Below are 22,601 nucleotides of genomic sequence, written 5' to 3' on the forward strand. Positions count from 1 at the left end.
AAAAAGCAAGATGTTTGACCGACCTGGTAATTATTCTTCAGTTTGCTTTAAAAAAAATCATTTAGCGATGAATCCGACGTCTCATATATTTTGCGTCCCATTTTCATGCATCTGGTGCAATGTCCTCTCCATGCTTTTCAGCATGGCAACACTGTTTATATCTCGTTCAGAATTGTTTAGATCACTAGAAAGTATATTTATATTGGTTTCTCCATTAATTGCGTTGCTTTAAATGAACACTGCAACGAGTGGCCTTAATCTTGAGATTAAAATACTGGCAAGGTGGCAACCCTAAATGTCTCGCCTCCTTCACGAGTCAGTAGCTGATCCGAGTCCATCCCAGCTACATTTTTAGTCTGCCCCTATATGTTCCATAGCGGGTTAAAGGTCTTATAATGTTCTTTAATGGATTTAATAACAGTCAAGTTATAGGCATAACTGCACTGCTACTTTTGACATAATATATATTTTGTGATCTCTGTGAATAGCCAATGGGCCTTAACAAATGAATGTGCAAAAGCAATGTGCACGCCTCACTTTTTTAAACATCACTTATTATTTTTAAACAAATAGCATCACAATATGTTTGTTGCTCGCTGAGATCTGTGGCTGAGACTCGGTGTCGGTCCATCGGTCGTGAGACGTCAGTCCATTGTTCGTGACCCAGATCCATACCGAGTGAACACAGGGTGCTCCCGGCCACATGGGAAGAAGAGTACACTGGGCCTCATTTATGAAAAGTGACGCATCACTGCGTGAAAACAGTGATGCGTCACTTTTCATTGTGCCCTCCTTGCGACACCAATGTTGCGTTATATTTACAGTATGATGCATTAATGGCGCAAAGAGTTACAGATACGTTAGTATTTCTAACGTATCTGTATAGCGCAAAAGTGACGCATTGCTGGAGTGTGTCACAAAAGTGACGCAACTCCAGCAATGTGTCCTTTCACATGGGGCAAGCCCCATGTGAAAGGGCCTGCCTCATCTCAAGCCTGCTGTTAGGCAGGCATAAGAAATTGATGCATTTGCGTCCTAGAAGATCTTATAGATTTCACTGCGTCAATTCTATGACCCTTTCTTGCATCAAAACGCCCCCCTGCATACATTATACCTGGTGCAGGTATAATGTAGAGCAGTGATTTACAAAGTGACGCATCTACCCAGATACGTAACTTTGTAAATATGGTGCAACAAGGCGCATTTTTAATGCTGCTGGTGCATCACAAAAAGTGACGCAACGGCGGCGTAAAAGTGACACACAGCCTCATAAATGAGGCCCCTTGTGTCTAAAAGAGAAAGCTACATTTTTCCTTTTCAAAGAGAAAGTGAGTCTTCTTAAGAGATATAACTTAGAACAGCACTATAAACCCAGAATATACTGAGAAATTCCTCACGAAGTGAAACCGGTCTCAGGCAAAAATAGCGTTGGTAACGCCAAGGCTTCTTTCCCAGCAGCATCTCTTCCTTTGTCAGATGGAAGAATCCGAAGCTGTTTCAAAAGCGTCATTCAGAATAGGCTGCCTGCTGGCCAAAAAAAGAAACCATTTACAGAGGCAGAGCTGTTATGTTTTCTTATATTGTTATTTCCTGATGTATCTCATTTCCTAGCAACAGCTGCAAGGTTCTACTGCTGGAGTCTAGATTGTGGGATCCAGCAGTGAAGCTTGGCTGTGGAGCTGAAAGGGTGACCTCTGGGGGTCGCTGTTACTTCAATAAACCCTCTTGAAACCTTATGGAGAGCGTCTTATATCCCAAAGAGAGCGGGTTTAGAAGTGTTTCCTTTCGGCAGCAGAATTTAATTTGAAAATGATAGAAAACAATCCAACATTTTAAATGGAAGGGCTGCATGGCAGCTGCCAGCTTCCACTCGTGCATCAAGAATAGGCAAAGGGCGCAAACATCCAGGACCAGGTGTCGAAGCGCCGCCCTTCAGCATCGCCATAGATGAACTTTTTTTTGTTTTTGCAGTTTTATAGCGCAAACCTGATAGCTCTTTGCACCAGTTACATTACACAAGGGCACATTTCAGGCACTGGGAGATAAAGTGATTTGCCTGTTATGACAGGATGTTGAGCCCTCATCGCAAGGACATCTTAAAGATTTCAGGGGCCCTGGGCAAACATATTTTGGGGGCCCCTGTTCGATCCAGCTTTGAATTTACGATTCAGTTTCAGCTCTTTCATGCCCTCTTGCCCACTGCACAGACACACTGGTCCAAATTATAACGTACTGTCCAGGGATAGTGATGGATTTTTTCGGAATTATAATGGAGCAACAGCCCGCTAATATTATTGTAAACAATCTTTGTGACTTCCCTCCATTTCTCAAATGTGAGGTCATATTTTGATCTAAAACAAGCTTTTTTTTTTTTATAGATGTTGCATGGTTTTGAAAAACAAACTTTTCTCTGCCAAACGTCAGTGATAGACACATATATCACTCACACTAAAAATAAATTGAAGAAAATGGTATTTAAAACAATTTGTGTACGAATTATTCAATTTCATCAGGACAAGCCTCTCTGCAGAACAGAGCAGGCTTTATCAGCCCCCCCCCCCTAAAAGGGTGGAGCCCTGGGCAAGGGCCTACTCTGCCCATGCCCTAAAACATTTCTGCCTCATCGAACCTCGAACCTGGTTCCCCAGTTTTGAAGTCGGCAGCTCTGGCCATTACACCACATTCTCACCACCAGAGATTTAGGCAATGTGGCCCAGTTTTTAGTTTGGGGTGGTATTTGAGGCTAACAATTATTTCAAAAAAAGAGCTCCTATGCCTTTTTGCCCCTGCAAGGGCACACAAGAGGAGAAGATATACTGAACAGCATCTGTAACTTTTTGAAGTGAATCACATAGCGATAAACAATGCGAGAGGCGTTGCATCTCATTAAAAAGAAGCTCACCGGACATACCATCATAGATTACCACTGCATCATCCATACTGAATTTCTGTGTGCACAATGAAAGCAAGGAAAACTGGATAATGTCCTAAATCTTGTCGTGAAAATTGTTAATTTTATTCATGGGAAAGCCCTTAACTAGAGAAGTTTTAAAGCACTGCTGCCGGGTTCAGAAACGAAATGTACAGACCTCTTGAGCACATTGAAGTACAAAGCATAAGCAAAGGGAAAGTTCTGGAGCGGTTCATAACTTTGTTTCCTGAAATTGAACACTTTGTAAACAACCTACCTTAATTCTTCCCAGAAACGAAGGATGTGAAAGGGCTCGCTGGGGATCCATTTTCTTTTGCTATATCAGGCCATCTCAGTGCTCTCGCTTTGGCGCTGCCAGGCAAAAGCCAGCTTGTGTTTTCTCTGATGAATGCTGTTCATTCATTTGAAAGTAAGCTCGTCCTATTCAAAGAACACCTGCAAGATGCTGGTTTCATGCACTTTCCAAAACTGTCGGCTGTAACTCAAAGGTCTGCAAATGCTCGAGAAATGCTGTCAATGCAAAAGATTGCTGCATGTCCTGAGGACATTTTTGGGGAGAAGTTCTCATTAGACTGAAAACCCATGTGAGTGCAAGAGCTCTTGAGGGTGTTGAACTTATTGGCTATAAAATGGAACGAGCAATAACAGGGTTGGTTGAGGTGCAGTACAGTTCTGTTCTCAAAGCATCTTTTTTGGGGCGGGCGCCAGAAGAATTCTGGAAAATGTACACTCTGATCAATTTCCTCTCCATTTTACATTGGCACAGAAAGTAATTTGCATGTTTGGGTCAACATATCAATGTGAAAGTTAATTTTCCACAATGGGTGTGCCAAAGAATATAATTCGGAAATAAACTTACTGACTTACATCTGGATCAGCTTTTGAAGCTTGAAGTCTCCAACACAGTTCTGAATTACTGGGCATTACTAGGAGACATTAAATGTAAAATAAATTACAATTATAAGCATAGTAGTGAACCAACTAGTTGCACCTCTTCAAAAGTTGGGCACTATTTTTTTCAAAAGCAAAGCATGAATGTCCAAGATGCAAATTTGGTATCAAAGGATGATCTGTGGTGCTCTGACATCCCAAAGAAACATCCTGCTACCCAAGGTCTTAAATGTGGGACCCAAAAAGAAGGAGCCCACAATACGCTGTAAGTATGCAAGTAGTTGGAGCACACTTCAAACTGTAAGCAAGTAATAACACAAGTAATATCAACAGTCTGTCTTCAAATTGTGTTCTCTGTTGTGCAACAGCTTTTGTTCTTCCACGGCAGGTCCAAAAAGTGGTGCGTGAGATACAGTATTATAGTATTTATACATGTGAAGAAATGGAGTTTGTCAAGGCTGACAGAATAGATCTATCCTCGTAAATATAAGGTTGTTTATGCCAAAGGTACCCATTATAATGATTCTAGCTAGACATTGGTGTCCAAGTCATGTGTCTAGTAAGGTAAATACAGTATGAATGAGCAGGTAATCTGACCCAACACAGTAAAGTCAACGAGGTAGACGCGAGCTTGTGAGATCTCCTCAGAGTTGAATGGTCCCCCTAAAAAAGAGTGGGCTGTATAACTGAGGAAAAAATCCCATAGGTAGATTGTTGGGGTAGTGTTCGAATCAGTAGACAGTAGAGCATGTGACCATGATAAGTCAATAGAAACGTGTGCGGAGCCACTCTGGGTTAAGAGTGCGTCATTTTGTGTGAAGAAAGTCAGGAATAAACTTACTGACTTACATTTGGATCAGCTCTTAAGGCTTACAGTCTCTGACATGGTTTCGGATTACAGGACATTAATAGGAGACATTAAATATAAAATAGGTTCATAATATCTTTATCTCTAACTTAAGAACCTAACAGCATTCTCTACTAATGTTTTCGAAGACGTATGGATTGTTCTGTCTCTAACCGCTCCCCATCCCTTCCCGCTCCTCGGCATCAATGCAGCTCGCGATCAGAAACTAGACCAGTCCATACTTTTCGCCCCAGAACGATGGGCCCAATTCACAAAGGTAAACCTAGACTTAAGTCCAAGTTTACTACTTTTAGGTATTCACAAAGGTAAGTTACTACTTGTAACTTTAGTACTAGTAAACTCACAAGTAGTAAAGTTACTAGTAGTACAGTCACTTCTAGTAAAATTACTGGTAGTAAAGTTACTAGTAGTAAGTTGCCTTCGTGAATGCCAAAAAGTATTAAACTTAGACTTAAGTAGAAATCTTAGACTTAAGTCAAAGTTTACTGCTTTTTGGTATTAAAAAAGGTAAGTTACTACTAGTAACGCTACTGCTTATAACCTTACTACTACTAAAGTTACCAGAAGTAAAGTTACTACTAGTAAAATTACTACATGTGTAAAGTTACTAGTAGTAACTTACCTTTGTAAATAGTTTAATACTTTTTGGCCTTCACAAAGGTAAGTTACTACTAGTAACTTTATTACTAGTAAACTTACTACTATGCATGTATTACTAATGTTTAGTATATTCATAAGAGTTCACGGGTGACTAAATCGTACGCGTATGGCATTCATGTGCTGACAAGTAATGGCTTACCGCTCTACATTGTTTCTGTTAAACATTGCATTGCAGAGCCTGAGGTTGACAGAGCGCGTGGGTCTTGGCAATTCCTGAAATTCAGAAACTTTCCGGCAATGCATTTCACTGCAAATCCCTGTGGTAGAGAGTGTGTAAATTCTTGTCCAGACTCCACAGATGGTCGACACCCCTTTTAACCAGTGGCAGCCTGATGGACAGGCCCCATGAAGGGCTCGCTCCCTCCCCGCATGACAGGGCCCGGACACCGGCTCTCCAGGTACTACCCACAGAAGCAACCCGCAACCCGTCCCCTACGGGACGCCTGCTCCCGGATATCTCTGTATCACTGGCCCGGGCCACCGTCAGCACCATTGCCCGGCCCAGCCGCCATCTTGGACACTGCACCACGAGGCCGCGTGGCCTCAGCTCGACCCCAACCCTGGGCCTGGCCAGGCCCCGACATCCCGGCACCACCATCCACCCAGGAGGTGAACGGACCACTTGGCAGGTCAATGGGAGAAAGAAGTGTCGATGGCTCTCCCCCGCTAGGTGCCGATCGCCCCCAGCCTCCCCGGGCGCTGGCTCCACCCCCCTGCTGGGTGTCTGGACTCCCTCATCCCGGACCTCCCGACCTCCAAGTGCGAGGGTCCGGACATCAAAGGGCGCCAGACCTATAACTGAGGCAGCTCCAGAGCAGGAAGGCAGTTGTATCCTGGAGTCGAGAGACACCGTGAAGAACTCATCCTTGACGGACTGCTGGCGCTGCCGCAGCCCTGCCTTGTGAACTGTCGTCCTGCCTGCTGGCGCTGCTGCGGCCTTCTGCAACCTTCATCCTCGTGGGACCTGCTGGCGCTGCCGCGGCCCGTCGCAACCTTCATCCTCGTGGGGACCTGCTGGCGCTGCCGCGGCCTCTTGCAACCATCATCTTCGTCGGGACCTGCTGGCGCTGCCGCGGCCCGTTGCTAACTACAACCTCCTCGGGACCTGCTGGCGCTGCCGCGGCCCGACCTTCCCGAACGCCGAGCTCGAGGATTGTGAGCTACCCATCGTCTCATCTCAATACCAGATTGGTAACAAGACTGTCCCGCTACCCCCTTTCCCTTCCAGAGACTAGAATTGAGAGGATCCTCGTGTCCTGATCTCATTGTACCGTACTACCTTACTTCAAGAACTGCCTATAAAGAGCGTTAACCTTATCTTTGTGTGGTGTCCATCTGTGGGGGGGAAGTTACTTGTCTGTACGATCGCTGGCGACAGCCCTCACCGGAGGCCTCTCCCCTTGTCCTCGGCCGACCCTCCAGGTCCCCGTCTAACATTGGTGGCAGCGGCGGGATCCGAACCAACGCGTAATCGTACAGAGAGTAACTCACCCCACGACTAAACCACAATGACGACCAAAGAGAGCGGATCTACAGAGAAATTCCAGATGGAAAAACTAGAAGAGTACAGCCACCGAGAGCTAAAACAATTTTGTATAGAACTAGGCATTGCTACCACCGGTCTGAGCACGAAAGATGACTTCAAACACGCCCTAGAATACTGGGCAGAAACAAATGCCGCCGGACCCCGGGACCAAAACATCGAAGCACCAGAGACAAACACCACTCTGACGGAAGAAAGGAGAGCGGGTCTCTCCCGTGAAGAGATCCAAGAACGAGAAAAAAGCAGACTACACGAATTAGAGTTGGCACGGCTCAAGTTGGACGGAGAGCTGAAACTGGCGGAACAGAAAATAAACTTAGAACACTTACGGCTCCGAGAAGAGCGGGAAGAAAAGCAAAGACAGAGAGAACTCGAAGAAAAAAGACTGGCATACGAACACGAGCGCAAGCTAGCAGAGATAGAAATGCGGAAACAGAACAAAGACCTAGGGGTGCCCGAGCAACCGCGCACCCCAGGCGCTACCGAACAAAAGGTCCACATCCCCAAAGATGTGGTCCGTGAATATTATCGGAACGACGACATACAGCAGTGGTTCAAGGCCTACGAGATCACCATGACCTCCCACCGGATCGATCGAAGTGACTGGGGAGCCGGTCTATGCGGGAGGTTCGTCAATGAAGGCCGCGATGCCCTGCTACAGCTCCCGGACCATCAAATGACGTCCTATGACCACATGAAGGCCGCCCTCCTCACTCGATATGGGCTTACGCCCGAAATGTACCGCCAGAGGTTCCGCGACTGCACCCGGATCCCGGGTACAACTTGGGTAGAATATGTGAACTATTTCAGCCGAGCCTTCGAGGGATGGATCAAGGGTAGCCACGTAACAACCTACGAGCAGCTCTTCAACCTCATTGTGTGGGAGCACCTCTCCAATAACTGCTTCGTCGAGCTCAGGCAGCACCTCCTCGACAGCAAATTGACTGAACCACGGCAGCTCGCCGCTGAGGCTGACCGATGGGAAAGCACCCGAGTGGCCCGAAGTGGGCCAAACGAGCAGAACAGAACCAACCAAGGTCATCATCGTCCCCGAGGAGGAGGAGGAGGCCAGGGCCGGGGCAGAGACGCCGTCCCGGCCGCTCCCGCTAACAACACCCCGCCCCCGGCCGGCCGGGGCAACCCCCCGATGCGCCCGGGGTTCCGAGCCAATGTTACTTGTCACCGATGCCAGCGAGTCGGCCACTATGCCAGTGACCCGAACTGCCCAAAGAACCAGACTCCCGGGCCCCGCCAGGTAGCTGCCGCCGCCCTAGGAGAAGAGCAAATCTCCGAAGAGCATGAAGAGTACGAGCAGGAGCAGCCCGAGTGGGAACCTGCCGCCATGGTCCTGGCTTGCCTAGGGGGAAGAGACATGATCCCGCGGGCTCCCCTACCCGCCAACACCAGGAAATACAGCCAGTGGGTGAACATAAATGGGCGCAAGGCCAAAGCCCTGCGTGACACGGGGGCCAGTGTGACGGCCGTCCGCTGTCACCTGGTGACCCCAGAACAAATCCTGCCAAACGTTCTTTGCCCCGTCCGATCGGCCGACAATTCTGAGAGCCTGTGTCGGATGGGCTGCGTCCCCTTCGAATGGGGAGGAGTGTCCGGTATGCTAAAAGTGACTGTCCGCAATGATGCCCCCGTGGACTGCCTCCTGGGAAACGATCTCGAGAGTTCCCCGTGGGCAGCCGTTGAAAGAAGAGAGCACCTGGGGATGTTGGGCCTCCCGGACTGGGCGTGCGTAACAACCCGGTCCATGGCCGCCCGCACCATCCCCAGACCTGAAGAGCCCGAATGGCCAGCACCTCCTCCCCCGATCGCTCCAGAGGAAGACACCGTCCATACCGATCCCCCTGAACAAACCCAAGAAGGGCCCGCTCAGCCCCAAGACCTTCCAGACCTGGCTCAGTGGCGTCAAGAAGGGGGACCCACCCAGGAGCAATTCCGGCAAGAGCAAAAGACCTGTCCCTCCCTCGAGGGACTGCGACAGCAAGCGCTCGCCCAGAGCGCGGGAGACACCGCAGGGGCCCACTGGATCTATTGGGACAATGACTTACTGTACAGCGAACAAAGAATCGCGTAGTTGTGGGCCTGTCGAGTGCTGGTGGTGCCCCTCCGCTTCAGAGACTTCCTTTTGAACTTGGCACATGATGTCCCCCTGGCTGGACACTTGGGGCAAGACAAAACATACAACCGCCTGGTAACCCACTTTTACTGGCCAAAAATGAGAAATTACGTCTCCAACCACTGCCGGTCCTGCCCCACCTGCCAGGCCAGCGGGAAGAACGGCCGCAAACTCAAGGCACCCCTGCAACCATTCCCTGTGGTTACCACCCCGTTCGAAAGGGTGGGAATAGACATTGTGGGGCCCCTGGACCCCCGAACAGCACAAGGGCATTGATTCATCCTGGTCCTGGTGGACCACGCCACCCGCTATCCCGAGGCTGTTCCCCTTCGAACTGTAACAGCACCAGTAGTAGGCCGAGCCTTAATGGGGATCTTCTCTCGAGTGGGCTTCCCCCGGGAGGTCGTCAGCGACAGGGGCACAAACTTTATTTCAAAGTATATGAAATCCCTCTGGCAGCAGTGCGGAGTCACCTACCGATTCACAACCCCCTATCACCCGCAAGGAAACGGACTGGTCGAGCGGTTCAACCGCACTCTCAAGGGGATGATCATGGGGCTGGAAGAGCCCCTACGCCGCCAGTGGGACGTGCTGCTCCCGTGCCTCCTCTTCGCCTACCAAGAAGTCCCCCAGAAGTCTCTCGGCTTCAGCCCCTTCGAACTCCTGTACGGACACCCCGTTCGAGGGCCCCTCAGCCTAGTTAAAGAGGAATGGGAAATGGCCCCCCTGAAGACCCCTCCAGACGTCTACAAGTACCTCCTGACCCTCCGCAACCAGACCAGGCGATTCAGAGAGATCGCCAAAGCCAATCTTGAGGCCAGTCAGGAGGACATGAAGAAATGGTACGATCAACATGCCTCCTCCATTGAGTTCGAGCCTGGTCAGCAGGTATGGGTGATGTCCCCCATCGAACCTTGTGCATTGCAGGACAAATGGACGGGGCCCTTCAAGGTGGTCGAGCGCAAGAGCCCCGTCACCTATCTCATCGACATGGAATCCCCCCGTAACCCCCTCCGGGTCCTCCACGCCAACAGACTCAAACCCCACTTCGTGCGCTCGGAGCTCAGCCTGCTGATGGCTACAGACAGTGGAGCGGAAGAGGACTCCGAGCCCCTCCCTGACCTACTGAGGACCCGTGAAAAAGATGGTTCAGTGGACGGGGTCCGACTCTCCGATGCCCTGACCCCGGAGCAGCGCCAAGACTGTCGGGCCCTCCTGCTGCAATTTGCAAACCTATTTTCCCTCACCCCCGGGGTCACCCCCTGGTGCCTGCACGACGTGGACACTGGGGACAGTCCCCCTATCCGACACCGGGCGTACCGAGTACCAGATCGGGTGCGCGCCTGCATCCAAGAAGAAGTCTCCAACATGCTCGCACTCGGAGTCATCGAACCCTCGGACAGCCCCTAAGAAGCTCCGGCCCTACCTCTTCGGTACCCACTTCCGGGTACAAACAGATCATTGCCCCCTGCAATGGTTAATGCAGATGCGGGGGGAGAATCCCAAACTATTGCGATGGTCCATCTCCCTGCAGGGGATGGACTTAACTGTGGAGCATCGCCCTGGCCAAGACCACGCCAACGCGGATGGCCTGTCCCGCTTTTTCCGCCTCAACGAGGAGAGTCCCCAAGAGGATGGGTGACTCTCCCCGCCTTCAGCTGGGGGGGACGCATGTTGGACAGGCCCCATGAAGGGCTCGCTCCCTCCCCGCATGACAGGGCCCGGACACCGGCTCTCCAGGTACTACCCACAGAAGCAACCCGCAACCCGTCCCCTACGGGACGCCTGCTCCCGGATATCTCTGTATCACTGGCCCGGGCCACCGTCAGCACCATTGCCCGGCCCAGCCGCCATCTTGGACACTGCACCACGAGGCCGCGTGGCCTCAGCTCGACCCCAACCCTGGGCCTGGCCAGGCCCCGACATCCCGGCACCACCATCCACCCAGGAGGTGAACGGATCACTTGGCAGGTCAATGGGAGAAAGAAGTGTCGATGGCTCTCCTCCGCCAGGTGCCGATCGCCCCCCAGCCTCCCCGGGCGCTGGCTCCACCCCCCTGCTGGGTGTCTGGACTCCCTCATCCCGGACCTCCCGACCTCCAAGTGCGAGGGTCCGGACATCAAAGGGCGCCAGACCTATAACTGAGGCAGCTCCAGAGCAGGAAGGCAGTTGTATCCTGGAGTCGAGAGACACCGTGAAGAACTCATCCTTGACGGACTGCTGGCGCTGCCGCAGCCCTGCCTTGTGTGTCGTCCTGCCTGCTGGCGCTGCCGCGGCCTTCTGCAACCTTCATCCTCGTGGGTCCTGCTGGCGCTGCCGCGGCCCGTCGCAACCTTCATCCTCGTGGGGACCTGCTGGCGCTGCCGCGGCCTCTTGCAACCATCATCTTCGTCGGGACCTGCTGGCGCTGCCGCGGCCCGTTGCTACCTACGACCTCCTCGGGACCTGCTGGCGCTGCCGCGGCCCGACCTTCCCGAACGCCGAGCTCGAGGATTGTGAGCTACCCATCGTCTCATCTCAATACCAGATTGGTAACAAGACTGTCCCGCTACCCCCTTTCCCTTCCAGAGACTAGAATTGAGAGGATCCTCGTGTCCTGATCTCATTGTACCGTACTACCTTACTTCAAGAACTGCCTATAAAGAGCGTTAACCTTATCTTTGTGTGGTGTCCATCTGTGGGGGGGAAGTTACTTGTCTGTACGATCGCTGGAGACAGCCCTCACCGGAGGCCTCTCCCCTTGTCCTCGGCCGACCCTCCAGGTCCCCGTCTAACACAGCCCCTCTATTAGAGCGAAGGAGCATCACCCCCCAGCCTCCAGCGCTGCAAAGGGAAAAACTAAGGGGCACATTATCAAGGGGGTTTATCTCTGCTTTTTTGGCTTTAAAAACCAAGAAAGCGGAGATAAAATGATCTCCCTATTACCTAGCTGTCGCTAACACCAGTTAGTGACAGCTAGTAGGAGATAGCGACCATCTTGAGCCCCACTTTGCATGTCAGAGAAATTTATCACTAATCACATGCAAAGTGGGCGTGCAAGATGTTAGCGACTGGATACAGTCGCTAACATCGCTATCTCCTATCACCAACTTTTGGAGATATTTGCGCTAAGCCCGAATATCTCCAAAAACTAACACCTTCCCTGAGCAGTTCTTAGCCATGTTATCCAATGGGAGGTGAATAACGAGGCTAAGAGCATTAGCTCGGTAATGCCTGAATATCGCTGACTTTTCAGCGATATTCATGCACTGCGGCCGATTTTTATCGCATTTGCGATAAATCTTGGTAATACCAAGGTTTATCTGCGATAAAAATCGCCGCAGGCCGGCGATACATTTTTGTCTTTAACCAAGCAATAGCGATAATTATCGCTATTGCTTGGTAATATGCCCCTAAAATGCTAATAAAATACATTTATTACCATTTTATTTTTCCCTTTCTCCAGCCGAGCTGTGTTTGGGGGCAGTGCCACTGCTGCTGACTGGCAGCTCACTGCACCAGTTAACACTGCGCATGTCACTTTGGCCCGCTGTCTTGCGACGGCCAGTCTGGCATGTGCAGTGCAAACCTCTCTACCCAGCTGGGTGGAGAGCAGGCACAGGCTCCCAATGCCTGTGTGAGCCTCGCCACAGCCGTCTCCCGCCAATACTGGCGCTGCTGTCATGCCCAGGTCAGCTCACATGTTCAATGTCTGCCTGAGCGCACATCTCATATGAGCTCTGGTCACATACCCACATGTTCAATATTTGTATGTTTCCCCCATCTCATGTTCAATGTCTGTCCAAAGTTAAAGCGAACATGCTCTTTGTCTGTCTGCAAACACCACATACATACTTAACATCTATCTATCTGCACATACCACACAGATGTTCAGTGTCTGCCTGAGAGCCCAGCTCATGTGTTCAATCGCTGTCTGAAAGTACAGATCACACCTCAATGTCTATCTGAAAACACTGCACACAGATATTAGTCTGTCTGCACACCTCACCCACATGTTAAATGTCTGTCTGCAAACCTTGCACACATGCTCAATTCCTGTCTGCATTCACAGTACCCATATTCTATCATTGCAAACACCGCCCATGTTCAGTGCCTGACTGCAAGTGCCCCTCTCAAACTCAATGTCTGCCTCTAAAACCAATGTGTTTGTTCAGAGTCTGTGTCCAAGCACAGCTCACATGCTCAATGTATACCTGAAAGCACAGCTCACATGCTCAATGTATTCCTGAAAGCACAGCTCACATGCTCAATGTATGCCTGAAAGCACAGCTCACACGCTCAATGTATACCTGAAAGCACAGCTCACATGCTCAATGTATTCCTGAAAGCACAGCTCACATGCTCAATGTATGCCTGAAAGAACATCTCACATGCTCAATGTATACCTGAAAGCACAGCTCACATGCTCAATGCATTCCTGAAAGCACAGCTCACATGCTCAATGTATGCCTGAAAGCACAGCTCACATACTCAATGTATACCTGAAAGCACAGCTCACATGCTCAATGTATTCCTGAAAGCACAGCTCACATGCTCAATGTATACCTGAAAGCACAGCTCACATGCTCAATGCATTCCTGAAAGCACAGCTCACATGCTCAATGTATGCCTGAAAGCACAGCTCACACGCTCAATGTATACCTGAAAGCACAGCTCAGGGGTTCAATGTATACCTGAAAGCACAGCTCACGTGTTCAATGTATACCTGAAAGCACAGCTCACATGTTCAATGTATACCTGACTGCACAGCTCACATGCTCCATATATACCTGAAAGCACAGCTCACGTGTTCAATGTATAGCTGAAAGCACAGCTCACATGCTCAATGTGTGCCTGAAAGCACAGCTCACACGCTCAATGTATACCTGAAAGCACAGCTCACGTGTTCAATGTATATCTGAAAGCACAGCTCACATGTTCAATGTTTACCTGACTGCACTGCTCACATGCTCCCTATATACTTGAAAGCGCAGCTCACATGCTCAATGTCTACCTGAAAGCGCAGCTCACATGTTCAATGTTTACCTGACTGCACAGCTCACAAGCTCCATATATACCTGAAAACGCAGCTCACATACTCAATGTATACCTGAAAGCGCAGCTCACATGCTCAATGTATACCTGAAAGCGCAGCTCACATGCTCAATGTATACCTGAATGCGCAGCTCACACGCTCAATGTATACCTGATAGCACAGCTCACGTGTTCAATGTATACCTGAAAGCACAGCTCACGTGTTCAATGTATACCTGACTGCACAGCTCACATGCTCCATTTATACCTGAAAGGGCACCTCAGATGCTCAGTGTATGTCTGTGAGCAGACCTCACATGCTCAGTGTATGTCTGTGAGCAGAGCACAGATGCTCCGGGGCAGATTTACAATAAGTGGCTCATCCCTGCATATCAGCAGGTATGGGCCACTTACTGTGCGCCATGCCTCTGCCACCATAGATGCGCCGCATTTACAATGCGGCGCACCATGGGGCAAAAACAACACAGATGCGTCACACATCTGTGCCGTAAAGGCGGCGCATTGCTGGAGTTGCGTCGCAAGCGCGATGCAGCTCCAGCAATGCTCGGGGGGCCCTATTCTTCCAATGCTGCGTCAATCCTTACGCCAGCTTCAAGCAGGCGCAGGGTTTTGACGCAGCATGGTCCCCAAAGTGGCTGAGTGAAATCTTGTAGATTGCACTCAGCCATTTTTAGGAGGAGTTCCTGCGCCGGAACGCCCCCCCCTGCGCAGGAACGCCTCCTTCTGGCGAAGGGCTTTATAACGTGACACATCTCCCAGATGCGTCATGTTCTGAATACCCCGCACCAAGGCGCATCTTTTGCGCCGCCCTGCGTCACAAAAGTGATGCAACGGCGGCGCAAGGGGCTTGTAAATCTGCCCCTCAATGTGTACCTGAAAGGGCACCTCACAGATGCTCAGCGTATGTCTGTGAGCAGAGCTCAGTATATACCTGAAAGGGCACCTCACAGATGCTTACTGTATGTCTGTGAGCAGAGCTCAGTGTGTACCTGAAAGGGCACCTCAGATGCTCAGTGTATGTCTGTGAGCAGACCTCAGGTGCTCAGTGTATGTCTGTGAGCAGAGCTCAGCGTATGTCTGTGAGCAGACCTCAGATGCTCAGCGTATGTCTGTGAGCAGACCTCAGATGCTCAGCGTATGTCTGTGAGCAGACCTCAGATGCTCAGTGTATGTCTGTGAGCAGAGCTCAGCGTATGTCTGTGAGCAGACCTCAGATGCTCAGCGTATGTCTGTGAGCAGACCTCAGATGCTCAGTGTATGTCTGTGAGCAGAGCTCAGTGCATACCTGAAAGGGCACCGCAGATGTTCAGTGTATGTCTGTGAGCAGGGCTCATCGTATATCTGTGAGCAGACCTCAGATGCTCAGTGTATGTCTGTGAGCAGAGCTCAGCGTATGTCTGTGAACAGACCTCATATGCTCAGTGTATGTCTGTGAGCAGAGCTCAGTGCATACCTGAAAGGGCACCGCAGATGTTCAGTGTATGTCTGTGAGCAGAGCTCACATGCTTAGTGTATGTCTGTGAGCAGAGCTCAGTGTATGTCTGTGAGCAGAGCTCATCGTATGTCTGTGAGCAGACCTCAGATGCTCAGCGTATGTCTGTGAGCAGAGCTCATCGTATGTCTGTGAGCAGACCTAACATGCTCAGTGTATGTCTGTGAGCAGAGCTCAGCGTATGTCTGTGAGCAGACCTCAGATGCTCAGTGTATGTCTGTGAGCAGAGCTCAGCGTATGTCTGTGAGCAGAGCTCAGCGTATGTCTGTGAGCAGACCTCAGATGCTCAGCGTATGTCTGTGAGCATAGCTCATCGTATGTCTGTGAGCAGACCTCAGATGCTCAGTGTATGTCTGTGAGCAGAGCTCAGCGTATGTCTGTGAGCAGACCTCAGATGCTCAGTGTATGTCTGTGAGCAGAGCTCAGCGTATGTCTGTGAGCAGAGCTCAGCGTATGTCTGTGAGCAGACCTCAGATGCTCAGTGTATGTCTGTGAGCAGAGCTCAGTGTATGTCTGTGAGCAGACCTCAGATGCTCAGTGTATGTCTGTGAGCAGAGCTCAGCGTATGTCTGTGAGCAGACCTCAGATGCTCAGTGTATGTCTGTGAGCAGAGCTCAGCGTGTCTGTGAGCAGACCTCAGATGCTCAGCGTATGTCTGTGAGCAAAGCTCAGCGTATGTCTGTGAGCAGACCTCAGATGCTCAGCGTATGTCTGTGAGCAGAGCTCAGCGTATGTCTGTGAGCAGACCTCAGATGCTCAGCGTATGTCTGTGAGCATAGCTCATCGTATGTCTGTGAGCAGACCTAACATGCTCAGTGTATGTCTGTGAGCAGAGCTCAGCGTATGTCTGTGAGCAGACCTCAGATGCTCAGTGTATGTCTGTGAGCAGATCTCAGCGTATGTCTGTGAGCAGAGCTCAGATGCTCAGTTTATGTCTGTGAGCAGAGCTCAGTATATACCTGAAAGGGCACCGCAGATGCTCAGTGTATGACTGTGAGCAGAGCTCAGTGTATGCCTGTGAGCAGAGCTCAGTGTATGTCTGTGAGCAGAGCTCAGATGCTCAGTGTATGTCTGTGAGCAGAGCTCAGTGTATGCCTGAAAGAACACCTCAGATGCTCAGTGTATGTCTGTGAGCAGAGCTCAGCGTATGTCTCTGAGCAGAGCTCAGCGTATGTCTGTGAGCAGACCTCAGATGCTCAGCGTATGTCTGTGAGCAGAGCTCAGCGTATGTCTGTGAGCAGACCTCAGATGCTCAGTGTATGTCTGTGAGCAGAGCTCAGCGTATGTCTGTGAGCAGACCTCAGATGCTCAGCGTATGTCTGTGAGCGTAGCTCATCGTATGTCTGTGAGCAGACCTAACATGCTCAGAGTGTGTCTGTGAGCAGAGCTCAGCGTATGTCTATGAGCAGACCTCAGATGCTCAGTGTATGTCTGTGAGCAGAGCTCAGCGTATGTCTGTGAGCAGAGCTCAGATGCTCAGTTTATGTCTGTGAGCAGAGCTCAGCGTATGTCTGTGAGCAGACCTCAGATGCTCAGTGTATGTCTGTGAGCAGAGCTCAGCGTATGTCTGTGAGCAGAGCTCAGATGCTCAGTTTATGTCTGTGAGCAGAGCTCAGTATATACCTGAAAGGGCACCGCAGATGCTCAGTGTATGACTGTGAGCAGAGCTCAGTGTATGCCTGTGAGCAGAGCTCAGTGTATGTCTGTGAGCAGAGCTCAGATGCTCAGTGTATGTCTGTGAGCAGAGCTCAGTGTATGCCTGTGAGCAGAGCTCAGTGTATGTCTGTGAGCAGAGCTCAGATGCTCAGTGTATGTCTGTGAGCAGAGCTCAGTGTATGCCTGAAAGAACACCTCAGATGCTCAGTGTATGTCTGTGAGCAGAGCTCAGCGTATGTCTCTGAGCAGAGCTCAGCGTATGTCTGTGAGCAGACCTCAGATGCTCAGCGTATGTCTGTGAGCAGAGCTCAGCGTATGTCTGTGAGCAGACCTCAGATGCTCAGTGTATGTCTGTGAGCAGAGCTCAGCGTATGTCTGTGAGCAGACCTCAGATGCTCAGCGTATGTCTGTGAGCATAGCTCATCGTATGTCTGTGAGCAGACCTAACATGCTCAGTTTATGTCTGTGAGCAGAGCTCAGCGTATGTCTGTGAGCAGACCTCAGATGCTCAGTGTATGTCTGTGAGCAGAGCTCAGCGTATGTCTGTGAGCAGAGCTCAGATGCTCAGTTTATGTCTGTGAGCAGAGCTCAGCGTATGTCTGTGAGCAGACCTCAGATGCTCAGTGTATGTCTGTGAGCAGAGCTCAGCGTATGTCTGTGAGCAGAGCTCAGATGCTCAGTTTATGTCTGTGAGCAGAGCTCAGTATATACCTGAAAGGGCACCGCAGATGCTCAGTGTATGACTGTGAGCAGAGCTCAGTGTATGCCTGTGAGCAGAGCTCAGTGTATGTCTGTGAGCAGAGCTCAGATGCTCAGTGTATGTCTGTGAGCAGAGCTCAGTGTATGCCTGTGAGCAGAGCTCAGTGTATGTCTGTGAGCAGAGCTCAGATGCTCAGTGTATGTCTGTGAGCAGAGCTCAGTGTATGCCTGTGAGCAGAGCTCAGTGTATGCCTGTGAGCAGAGCTCAGTGTATGTCTGTGAGCAGAGCTCAGATGCTCAGTGTATGTCTGTGAGCAGAGCTCAGTGTATGCCTGTGAGCAGAGCTCAGTGTATGTCTGTGAGCAGAGCTCAGATGCTCAGTGTATGACTGTGAGCAGAGCTCAGTGTATGCCTGTGAGCAGAGCTCAGTGTATGTCTGTGAGCAGAGCTCAGTGTATGCCTGAAAGAACACCTCAGATGCTCAGTGTATGTCTGTGAGCAGAGCTCAGCGTATGTCTGTGAGCAGACCTCAGATGCTCAGCGTATGTCTGTGAGCATAGCTCATCGTATCTCTGTGAGCAGACCTAACATGCTCAGTGTATGTCTGTGAGCAGAGCTCAGCGTATGTCTGTGAGCAGACCTCAGATGCTCAGTGTATGTCTGTGAGCAGAGCTCAGCGTATGTCTGTGAGCAGAGCTCAGATGCTCAGTTTATGTCTGTGAGCAAAGCTCAGTATATACCTGAAAGGGCACCGCAGATGCTCAGTGTATGACTGTGAGCAGAGCTCAGTGTATGCCTGTGAGCAGAGCTCAGTGTATGTCTGTGAGCAGAGCTCAGATGCTCAGTGTATGTCTGTGAGCAGAGCTCAGTGTATGCCTGAAAGAACACCTCAGATGCTCAGTGTATGTCTGTGAGCAGAGCTCAGCGTATGTCTCTGAGCAGAGCTCAGCGTATGTCTGTGAGCAGACCTCAGATGCTCAGCGTATGTCTGTGAGCAGAGCTCAGCGTATGTCTGTGAGCAGACCTCAGATGCTCAGTGTATGTCTGTGAGCAGAGCTCAGCGTATGTCTGTGAGCAGACCTCAGATGCTCAGTGTATGTCTGTGAGCAGAGCTCAGCGTATGTCTGTGAGCTGACCTCAGATGCTCAGCGTATGTCTGTGTTTACAAAAAGGGGTGGTGAGGGACAGAGTCTCTGAATTAAACAGAATACTCTCACCCAGTCAAGAGATCAGGGCTAGATCCAACACCGTTTTTTAGCTCACTGCACCATCCCAGTTTCAGAACCTGGCTGTATGCAAATTAGTCTGTTCCTGTCCCAGTGCATGATGGGAACAGGGCAAACCAAACTACAAAAGCCAATTCTTACACTGGGAAGGAAACAAGCTACCGGGGACCGGTTTCTGGCATTTCAGCCTCTTCGGCCCGGCTTGCTTGAATCCTGATGGTGCAATGAGCAAGGTTCTGAGCTGGGATGGGGCAGTGAGATAAATAACGGTGATGGATCAAGCCCTGATCTTTGGACTGGGTAAGAGTGGTCTGCTTAATTCAGACACTCTGTTCATCACCACCCCCTTTTCTGTATCGCCCAGCGTATGTCTGTGAGCATAGCTCATCGTATGTCTGTGAGCAGACCTAACATGCTCAGTGTATGTCTGTGAGCAGAGCTCAGCGTATGTCTGTGAGCAGACCTCAGATGCTCAGTGTATGTCTGTGAGCAGAGCTCAGATGCTCAGTTTATGTCTGTGAGCAGAGCTCAGCGTATGTCTGTGAGCAGACCTCAGATGCTCAGTGTATGTCTGTGAGCAGAGCTCAGCGTATGTCTGTGAGCAGAGCTCAGATGCTCAGTTTATGTCTGTGAGCAGAGCTCAGTATATACCTGAAAGGGCACCGCAGATGCTCAGTGTATGACTGTGAGCAGAGCTCAGTGTATGCCTGTGAGCAGAGCTCAGTGTATGTCTGTGAGCAGAGCTCAGATGCTCAGTGTATGTCTGTGAGCAGAGCTCAGTGTATGCCTGTGAGCAGAGCTCAGTGTATGTCTGTGAGCAGGGCTCAGATGCTCAGTGTATGTCTGTGAGCAGAGCTCAGTGTATGCCTGTGAGCAGAGCTCAGTGTATGCCTGTGAGCAGAGCTCAGTGTATGTCTGTGAGCAGAGCTCAGATGCTCAGTGTATGTCTGTGAGCAGAGCTCAGTGTATGCCTGTGAGCAGAGCTCAGTGTATGTCTGTGAGCAGAGCTCAGATGCTCAGTGTATGACTGTGAGCAGAGCTCAGTGCATACCTGAAAGGGCACCGCAGATGTTCAGTGTATGTCTGTGAGCAGAGCTCAGATGCTCAGTGTATGACTGTGAGCAGAGCTCAGTGTATGCCTGTGAGCAGAGCTCAGTGTATGTCTGTGAGCAGAGCTCAGATGCTCAGTGTATGCCTGTGAGCAGAGCTCAGTGTATGTCTGTGAGCAGAGCTCAGATGCTCAGTGTATGTCTGTGAGCAGAGCTCAGTGGTTACCTGAAAGGGCACTGCAGAGATTAATTTAGGCGTTTCATCCATCCCCTTGATGCTTTTGCATTGCTATAGAACATGCCCTGGCTATGATGCATCCCTGACCAGTCTCTCCCTCCGGGTGCTCTCCGGTCATGGCCGGGTGAAAGGTCTGATGCCATGAAGCGTGCAATGCTCAGTGATAGGGCGAGACGTCTGATGCCATGAAGCGTGCGATGCTCAATGATAGGGTGAGACGTCTGATGCCATGAAGCGTGCAATGCTCAATGATAGGGTGAGACATCTGATGCCATGAAGCGTGCGATGCTCAATGATAGGGTGAGACCCATGAAGTGTATGATGCTCAATGATAGGGTGAGACGTCTGATGCCATGAGGCGTGCAATGCTCAATGATAGGGTGAGACATCTGATGCCATGAAGCGAGTGATGCTCAATGATAGGGTGAGACGTCTGATGACATGAAGCGTGCGATGCTCAATGATAGGGTGAGACCCATGAAGCGTGTGATGGTCAATGATAGGGTGAGACGTCTGATGCCATGAAGCGTGCGATGCTCAATGATAAGGTGAGATGTCTAATGCCATGAAGCGTGCGATGCTCAATGATAGGGTAGACATCTGATGCCATGAAGCGTGCGATGCTCAATGATAGGGTGAGACCCATGAAGCGTGCGATGCTCAATAAGAGGGTGAGACGTCTGATGCCATGAAGTGTACGATGCTCAATGATAGGGTGAGACGTCTAATGCCATGAAGCGTGCGATGCTCAATGATAGGGTGAGACATCTGATGCCATGAAGCGTGCGATGCTCAATGATAGGGTGAGACCCATGAAGCGTGCGATGCTCAATGATAGGGTGAGACCCATGAAGCGTGCGATGCTCAATGATAGGGTGAGACCCATGAAGCGTGCGATGCTCAATGATAGGGTGAGACCCATGAAGCGTGCGATGCTCAATGATAGGGTGAGACCCATGAAGCGTGTGATTCTCATTGATAGGGTGAGACGTCTGATGCCATGAAGCGTGTGATGAACACTCTTCTCAGTCTGCTGACACATGTCCTTGTTTCCTTCCTCCCATTTAGGGACATCAGGGACCAGGACTTGGTGGGGGCCGGTGTCTTGAACCCCACCCACCGGAAGTTGATCCTGGTGAACCTCAAAGAGACCCGTCAGTAAGGGAGCCACGCCTGGGCCATCCATGAAGCCTCTGTTCTTGATATGTACAGCAAATTATATTTTACGAACATTTGGAATTATGTACAGCAAGGGGTAGTGAAAATATACGGGAACAAGTATAGACAAAGCCAATAGGTGTTGCTTTTGTGTGGGGGAAATATTTCCGAAAAGTTGGGCAACCTTGCTCCAGCTGAGCTACGCACAAAATCCTTCAATGAAGCAGCACCTTAGGCTACAACAATAAAGATGCTGAAAATAAGGGGCTTTTACCAAACAGACTGCATTAGCCGAGCTGAGCAGCACCCTCATAAACAAGCATTGGCATAGCCAATAGGACTTTGTGTGTTTAGCCAGAACTTTTGGCTATGTTGTAGAGCATTGTGGCTGCTGTGCATCATGTTGAAAAGTTATAATAATGAAAAGTGTTAAGCATTTTTGTTACTTTTGTACAAACCAAGACAACATTATAAACAACTGAACAACCTGATTAAAAAATGATTTTAACATAAAAAATGTCTTCTTGTTTCTTTGTTCTTGCACTGCCGGCAACTTCTTCCTGCCTGTTCTCATGCTTGTTTGTTATAATTTTTTTTGTTATGGGGGAGCGGGACATAAATAACGGAGGAGTGGCGGTTGGAAAACAGTAATTTAATTAGAACACAAGCAGTGGACGGAAACTAGGGGAGAATCAACAGATGCCAGATTCCAAGGGCAGACTGACGTGATGCTTAGGTGATGTTTAGGGGATGCTTAGGTGTGTGTAATTATGTGGCACTGAGTGGTATTATGTGGAGTGTATTTATGTTGAATAGAGTGGAATTGTGACGTGTGATTATGTGGTACTAAGTGGTAAATGTGGAGTGTATTTATATTGCATTGAGTAAAGTGTAAGTATTTGGCGTGTTATTACGTGACACTAAGTGGTATTATGTGGAGTGTATGTTGCATTCAGTAGAGTATAATTATGAGACGTGTAATTATGTGGCACTGAGTGGTATTATGTGGAGTGTATTTATGTCAAAA

The 22,601-nt window shown here is 49.9% G+C and overlaps 1 protein-coding gene across 1 annotated transcript in view; it reads left to right on the forward strand.

Moving 5' to 3' along the window:
* Positions 1–22,091, forward strand: part of LOC147718371 (phosphatidylinositol 3,4,5-trisphosphate 5-phosphatase 2-like) — a 447,492-nt gene extending 425,401 nt beyond the window's left edge. Inside the window, exon 27 of the mRNA XM_086918327.1 lies at positions 21,485–22,091. Within this exon, the coding sequence (XP_086774453.1) occupies positions 21,485–21,578 (94 nt within the window). The 3' untranslated portion in view covers positions 21,579–22,091. The remainder of the gene's footprint in view (positions 1–21,484) is intronic.
* Positions 22,092–22,601: the final 510 nt, after the last annotated feature.

This window comes from Lissotriton vulgaris, chromosome 4_1 (assembly GCF_964263255.1).
Source record: "Lissotriton vulgaris chromosome 4_1, aLisVul1.2, whole genome shotgun sequence".
Lineage (NCBI taxonomy): Eukaryota > Metazoa > Chordata > Amphibia > Caudata > Salamandridae > Lissotriton > Lissotriton vulgaris.